This window comes from Populus euphratica, unplaced genomic scaffold (genome assembly GCF_000495115.2).
Source record: "Populus euphratica unplaced genomic scaffold, PopEup_1.0 scaffold174.1, whole genome shotgun sequence".
In the NCBI taxonomy this organism is placed as follows: Eukaryota; Viridiplantae; Streptophyta; class Magnoliopsida; order Malpighiales; family Salicaceae; genus Populus; species Populus euphratica.
In genome coordinates, this window is record NW_011499935.1 from 393,198 (window position 1) to 401,377 (window position 8,180).

Consider the following 8,180-nt stretch of genomic DNA (forward strand, 5'->3'; position numbering starts at 1 on the left):
TAAGAAATAAATTGCATGTTTATTTTTAATTTTTAAAAATAAAATATACTCATAAAATATGTTTAAAAATAAAAATGAAAAATCACACGATTTTAAATACTAAAAATATATTTTAGATTAAAAACCTATAAAATTAACTCTAATTTATTTTGATTTCATTTACTTATATTATTTAAAAATAATAATAAAGTATAAAAAGAGATTTTACAAGGTTATCCGTACCAATGTATGGATAATTATACTAGTAAAATATAAATCAACGAAAATTTCATAAAGTTGATATTACTTTAGGCTATGTTTGTTTCTTGAAATTCACTTTTTGGGAAACTAGTTTTTAAATTTTTCTATATTTGTTTTCCATTAGGAAAGTTGGTCAATGAAAAATATTTTTTAGTCAAAGAAAAATTTGGCTTGATTTTCAGGAAAGTGTTTTTCTAGAAAATTTAGGAGGAAAACACTTTCTGGAAGTTGTAAAAAATTTAAAAATATCATATTATTTGTTGATTATATCAAATTTGATCCTCAAACTTTTAATTGCTACATATATTTTGTTTTGAATATTTTTTTTCAATTTCATCTCTTAAAAATTAATTTTTATAGTAATTTTGGTTCTCATTTTTATAATTGTTATTTGCTTTTCTCTTATCATTTGTTTATTGAAATTTTTTATCTATCAAATTTGGTCTTTATTCTTTTGATTGTTACTTATTTATTTGAAATAATGTATGAAATGTTAATTATTATTATTTTAATTTCTTCATCTTTTATTTTTTATATTTTTTAGATTTGATATCTATTATTTTGATTATTATTTATTTTATTTGAGATAATTTATAAAATTATATTTTTTTCAATTTTATTCTTATTTAAATTTTTAATTTGTAAGATTTATTCCTCTTTATTTTAATAAACTTGAGAAAAATAAAATAGTAATAAGTTATTTTCCAGTTTATTTTCTATAACATAACCAAATACTGGAAAATATTTTTCAATTTATTTTTTACTACACTACCAAACATCAGAAAATAATTCACTTTCCCGGAATTTACTTTACTGGAATTTACTTTTTCAAAAAAACTACTTTCCAGCAAATAAATGGGACATTAATTAAATAGATAGGTTCCCTCACTCTATAATTATTATCGTAACTATTACTTTTTAAAAAGTATGTTTGATGTTCTAAATATTATTTTTTAAAGTAATTTTTATTTAAAAATATATGAATATAATATTTTTGTCATTATATCAAAATGATTAAAAAAATACCAAAAAATATTAATTTTAATTTTTTTTTAAAAATTAATTATTTTTAAAAACATGATTTAACCAATTAAACTCAATATAAAATGATAAAGGAATAGTAGATGAGAAGCAAATAATCACTCATCCTTGTAATTTCTCCAATCTTTTTTCACGAATTTATTTATTTATTTTTAATTTTGAATGGGTGGATTCTCATTCATCTTGAACGTTGGTTTTTTATAATAACTCACATCTCTTTTCTCCTCCTCGTCCTTGCACTTTACTCCGTTCCTTTTTCGGCTCTTCCCAATCCCTCTCGACTTATGCCTGAAAAGGTACCATGGCCCAGAGTTTGCTGGAGGGGTTTGGGCTTAATGGGCCAATGTAGTTTAGATTGGGTCGTTGTAGATGGCAAATATTGAGGCTTGAAGCCCACTGCTTATGTACTTTGATCTTAGTTCACAGTGTTAAATTAACGGAGCCTATTTATATTATTTTCCGGCAAAATAACAAAAGAAAAGGAAAACAAGGGAAAAGACGTTTGTTTGTACACTCTTTTCATACCACAGTTTAAACCCTAAACCCTACAGAGGAAAAACTCACCTTGCTTGCTCTCTTTCCTTCGTCCATTTCAATTTCTTGAGATAGAGAAGATATCAAACAGAGCAGAGGATGAATTACAGATTCCAAAACTTGCTTGGAGCTCCCTACAGAGGAGGCAACGTTGTAATTACTCAAAACACCCAACTAATCTCACCAGTCGGCAACCGAGTCTCCATCACTGACCTCATCAAATCCCAAACCATAACCCTCCCAGTCCAATCCTCCTCCAACATCCGCCGTATTGCCGCCTCCCCCGACGGAACTTTCCTCCTTACTGTCGACGAGAACCACCGCTGCCACTTCATAAATACCGCCCGCCGCGTCATCCTCCACCGCATTAACTTCAAGAATACAGTGAATGCCGTCAAATTCAGCCCCGATGGTAAATTTATCGCGGTTGCAGCGGGAAAATTGGTCCAACTCTGGCGTTCTCCGGGGTTCAAGAAAGATTTTTTCGCTTTCGAGTTAGTTAGGACCATAGCTGATTGCGAGGATACAGTTACAGCAATTGATTGGAGCTTAGACTGTAAGTATTTGCTTGTTGGCTCGAAGGACTTATCGGCACGCCTCTTTTGTGTTGAGAAATTGAAAGACGGGATTTTGAATAAGCCCTTTTTGTTTTTAGGACATAGAGATAATGTAGTTGGCTGTTTCTTTGGTTATGATAAGAAAAATACGAATAAGGTTTATACAATTACGCGTGATTGTTATCTTTTTAGCTGGGGTTATAGTGGTAATAAGGACGGTAATTTTGATGAAAATGATGGGGGGATTTCAGAGCCGGCCTTCCCGGGGACGCCGGAGAGGGATGGGGAAGGAAATATGGATAGTGGACGCGTGGGTAATGTTAAGAAAAGGAAGGATTTTGATGGGAAAGATGAGGGAGAAGAGGGGTATTTACACAAGGAGAGGTGGGAGCTATTAAGGAAAGATGGGTTTATGCAATCACCGGCGAAGTTAACTGCATGTGATTACCATAGGGGGCTTGATATGGTGGTGGTGGGGTTTTCTAATGGTGTTTTTGGGTTATATCAAATGCCTGATTTTGTTTGCATGCATCTGTTGTCGATTTCGAGGGAGAAGATAACTGCTGCAGTTTTCAATGAGATTGGGAATTGGTTGACATTTGGTTGTGCAAAGTTGGGGCAGTTGCTTGTGTGGGAATGGCGGTCAGAGAGTTATGTGTTGAAGCAACAAGGGCATTACTTTGACGTGAATTGCTTGACTTACTCTCCAGATTCACAGTTGCTGGCTACTGGTGCAGATGATAACAAAGTAAAGGTAAAATATGAGCGTATGGAGATGTTTTATGTTTTTGGGAAGTTGTACTCACTTAGCATGCTTTTCTTAGGTAAAATGCGTTATGAAAATGTCTGCATGATACAATAGGTTGGTTCTTGCAGGATATTTAGGTGAGCTCGCTGTTGTATATATGGATTGTATGAAAGAAATGTGTTGCTATGTGCATGTGCGAGCTTGTGATTGGTTGCAAAAATGTTATACTTATTTGGTTGATATGCAATTACCCATGTATATTCTGAAAAGTATATTGAAAAAGTGTTGTAATGCATATGCAAAAATGTTAGGATTTTTGTTTATCATCTATATGGTATATCCATACATTGTGTGTTTGTTTGCGATGTCGAATAATTATCCCAAGAGTTTATGGACCAGATTGAAGCATGAAATTATTGTTTTTCTATTTTAATTATTTTCTTAGTTAGTTTTGGATTTTAATTATTTGTTTCATGCTCAACTTAGGATTTTTAATTTAATTAGTATTTTATTATTTAGAAATTCTAATGCTAGATCAATTCTATTAGTCAAGAAAGTTGTAATTAGGAATCTTTTCCTATAAAATATTTTAGGACTAATATAAATTGAGATATCTTGTTTATTTTATAGAGATCAAGACTATTGTTTAGATTTAATAAAATACCAGAAAATTTTCTCTAGATTTCTCTAGAGTTTGGTCTATAATGTTAGGGCTCGAGAACCCTAGATTTCTTAATTAGTTTTGGATTTTAATTATTTGTTTCATGCTCAGCTTAGGATTTTTAATTTAATTAGTATTTTATTATTTAGAAATTCTAATGCTAGATCAATTCTATTAGTCAAGAAAGTTGTAATTAGGGATCTTTTCCTATAAAATATTTTAGGACTAATATAAATTGAGATATCTTGTTTATTTTATAGAGATCAAGACTATTGTTTAGATTTAATAAAATACCAGAAAATTTTCTCTAGATTTCTCTACAGTTTGGTCTGTAATGTTAGGGCTTGAGAACCCTAGTTTTATCTTCCTTATACGTTGCGTTAGGTGGTATTAAAATAGGTCAACATCTGGATCAATGACTTATACGCTGCGTTAGGTGGTATTAAAATAGGTCAACATCTGGATCAATGACAACCCGTGAAGAAAATCATGGAGTAGCTGGTGGCAACTATCTCCGTGATGGTGATCAAGGGATGCAGGTTGTTTGAGATAACTTAGATCACAATTTAGTAGTGATAACAACTTTAGAAGGGCGAATGCAAACTGGATTTGGCGACATCAATGCTAGATTTGTTGAGCTTTCAACTAGGCTTAAGGCACTAAGGTTGCACACAAATATGAACTGAGAAAAAAAAGAGGCACGCACCAGGGATGATGCTTACGACCAGCCTATCATTGAACCGATTCATGCAAATCCTCGTGGTCAATATGAACATGGGTATTCATCTGATGAAGAAGATCAAGGTAAGGTGACTAAAAATAATAGGTATGATCATGACTATTGTATAAAGGTTGAGATTTCTTCTTTTGGTAGTGATTTAGAAGTAAAGGAGTCCCTTGATTGGTTAGCTGAATGTGATCGACTTTATGAGAGTATGGAAATTTTAGACTCAAGAATGGTAAAAACTATAGGGTTTGAATAGAACCATGGGGTCTTAGTTTAGTGGGATAGGCTATTGGAGATTAGGAGGTGAGAGGGTAGAAGACCTATTGAGAATTGGGAATGGATGAAGTAGTTATTAAGAGGTAGGTTTTTTCCCCTTAATCCACAAGTATCAAAGGTGTTTCCCAAGGCTTTGGACTATGCATTAATACATTAATATACAACAATTTTTTTGCATCTAGCTGAGGGAAATAGTGCGCATGAAATTGACAGGTAACAAATTACTAGATATGTAGAGGGACTGAAATCTGCCATTAGAGATAAAATTGGACTTAAGATGTTTCTGAATGTTATTGATACATGAAATATGGTTTTAAGGGTAAAGATGTTGATGCATGATAAAACCAATATGATATTTGATTATTAAAGGAGGGTTACGACCGCAAAGCCTTGACTTACACTTGTTAAAAAGGGTAAGCTGCCATATATAAACAATCAATCCAAACTAACTATTGCCAACTCTAGCAATTCCTAACATGGATAACTAGAAGAGAGATAATCTCCATGCCAAGTTGTCTCCAATAAAGTGATATAGATGCAATCCTGAAGGGCATAGATCTAATGGATGTCCTTAGAGGAGGCCTGTGAACGTGGAGATGAAAAGTGTAGATAAGATACAAAATTATATCCGGAGGAGTATTATGAATCTAATGGTGAGGGTGAGTATGAGGATAATGATGATCAAGCTTATGTCTTGAGATGATTGCTATTCACACCAAAAACTGATGATGAGACACTACAACACAAGCTTTTTTGTGCTAGGTGCACGATAAACCAACAAATTTTTTATTTTATTATTGATAGTGATAGTTGTAAGAATATTATTGGTAGGGAAATCACTATTAAATTAGGTTTGAATATTGAGAAACATCCTGAACCTTACACTATATGTTGGATTAAAGAGGTACAAAAGGTAACATTAACTGAAAGATGTCAAGTTTCCTTTTCCATTGGCAAATATAGGGATTGAGTTTATTGTGATGTAGTTAATATGAATGCTTGTAACTTGCTGTCTGGTAGGCCATGGCAGTATGATGTAAAGGCATGGCATGGGAGATGGGAAGACATATGTAGATTTGTTAAATATGTGATTAATTTTACTTTGATGTCTCTTAAGGAGAATTCCCAACCAAAAGCTCAAAAAGTTGGAGGAGAGACATTAATTGTGTTGAATCTTTGTCAGAATTTGAGATATATTTAAAGGAGACGAAGGAAGTACATGCTTTATTTATGAAGCCCTTCTCATTGTCTAAAGAAGTTGACAAGGCAGTAGAGGTCCTCGAAGCTATTAAGCCTTTATTGTTGGAGTTTCAAGAATTTAGTCCAGATGAGCTACCGGATGAGCTACCTTTTACATGTGGTATCCAACATCAAATTGACTTAATACCAGGGGCTAATCTTTCGAATTTGCCTCTTGTTATAGAATGAGCCCAAAAGAGAAGGAGATCTTAAGGGAGAAAATAGAAAAATTCCTGAAGAAATGGTTGATTTAAGACATCTTAAGTGTATGTGTTGTTCCTACTTTACTGACACCAAAAAAGGATGGTAGCTGGAATATATGTGTTTATAGTCGCGCCACCAGCAAAATCACCCTGGGATACAGGTTTTCAATTCCATGATTGAATGACATGCTAGATCAGTTATGTAGTGTAACAATTTTTCTGAAGATTGACTTAAAGAATGAGTACTATTAGATTCAGATTTGACCAGAGGATCAGTGGAAAATGGATTTCAAGACAAAGGATGGATTGCAGGAGTAGTTAGTCATATCATTTGGGTTAACAAATGCACTAAGCACATTCATGAGGTTGATGAATTAGGTTTTGTGACCTTTCATAAATAAATTTGTTGTGGTTTATTTTGATGATATCCTTGTGTTCAATTACAATAAAACAAATCATATCGAGCACTTAAGGAGTGTTCTAGAGGTGTTGCTAAAATCTAGTTGTATGTGAATCTGAAAAAGTGTAGCTTCATGACCAGTAAGCTGTTATTCTTGGGTTTTGTAGTGGGAGCCGATAGAGTTGAAGTTGATGAGAAAGTGAGGGAAATTCGTGATTGGCCCCTGCCTTAGACAGTTAGTGATGTGCAGAGTTTTCATAGCTTGACTATTTTTTTATGAGATTTTTTTTTTAATTTCAATAGTATTGTGGCACCAATCACCGAATGTTTAAGAGGGGTGAGGAAGAAGAAAAGAGTTTTGCCTTAATAAAAGAGAGGTTATGCAATGCTCCATTGCTTGCTTTAATCAACTTTGATAAGTTGTTTGAGGTTGAATGTGATGTTTGTGGAGTGGGTATTGGAGGAGTTCTTTCCTAGGAGAAACATCCTTTAGCCTTTTTCAGTGAGAAGTTAAATGAAACTCGCTTAAAGTACCTATGATAAAGAACTCTATATTGTGGTAAGGGCTTTGAAAATTTAGGAGCATTATTTGATTAATAGAGATTTTGTCTTACATTTAGATCATGAAGTCTTAAAGTCTCTAAATAGTTAGAAAAATGTCGGTATGAGTATCATGGCCAAGTGGATTACATTCCTTTGGAAGTCCAGTTTTAGTCTGAAGCACAAAGCTGAAGTTTAGAACAAAGTAGCTAATGCATTGAGTAGGCGAGTTGCCAACGAGGAATGAATTATGTTTTTATGAATAGATATTCAAAGATGACATGCTTTATACATTGTAAGAAGACTATGGATGCGATTAATGTGGCTAAGCTATTTTTCATGGAGATCAACGAGGAATGAGTTATGTTTTTGTGAATAGATATTCAAAGATGACACGCTTTATACATTGTAAGAAGACTACGGATGCGATTAATGTGGCTAAGCTATTTTTCATGGAGATAATGAGGTTGCGTGGTGTTCTAAAATTCATCATGTCTGGTAGAGGTACTAGGTTCCTAAGTCACTTTTGTCTTACTTTGTGAGATATTTAATTTCTTTTTAAAGCGGGTGTTTAGCCTTGCGTTTTAACCGGAGTTTTAATTGTTTCTATTTTTTTCTTCAAATTATTTTATTTTTGTGTTTTTGAATTTTTTTGATGTGGTGATGTCAAAAATGAATTTTTAAAAAGAAAAAAACATTATTTTGATATATTTTCAAGCGACACTTTAAAAAATAACTACTACCACTGTCTTAAACACCCCCGAAGTTTAGTAGTATTGTTCATCCACAAATTGATAGCCAAACAAAGTCTCTATACAGAACTTTGAGCAATCTAATTCGTAGCATTTGTGGAGACAAGCCTAAACAATGGGATGCTGCATTTGTGGTGCAATTTACTTACAACAGTTCCAAACATAGTGCTATTGGCAAGACATCATTTAAGCGTGTACGTGAAACCTCCAAATCATGTATTCGGTCTACATGCACTATCTAAAGCTGCAACAGCTTTTGATA

General features: G+C 33.0%; 1 protein-coding gene across 1 annotated transcript in view; it reads left to right on the top strand.

The window, feature by feature from the left end:
- The first annotated feature begins 1,741 nt into the window (after window positions 1-1,741).
- Window positions 1,742-8,180, top strand: part of LOC105136400 (periodic tryptophan protein 2 homolog) — a 19,213-nt gene continuing 12,774 nt past the window's right edge. The window contains exon 1 of the mRNA XM_011041712.1: window positions 1,742-3,126. Coding sequence (XP_011040014.1) covers window positions 1,915-3,126 — 1,212 coding nt within the window. The 5' untranslated portion in view covers window positions 1,742-1,914. The remainder of the gene's footprint in view (window positions 3,127-8,180) is intronic.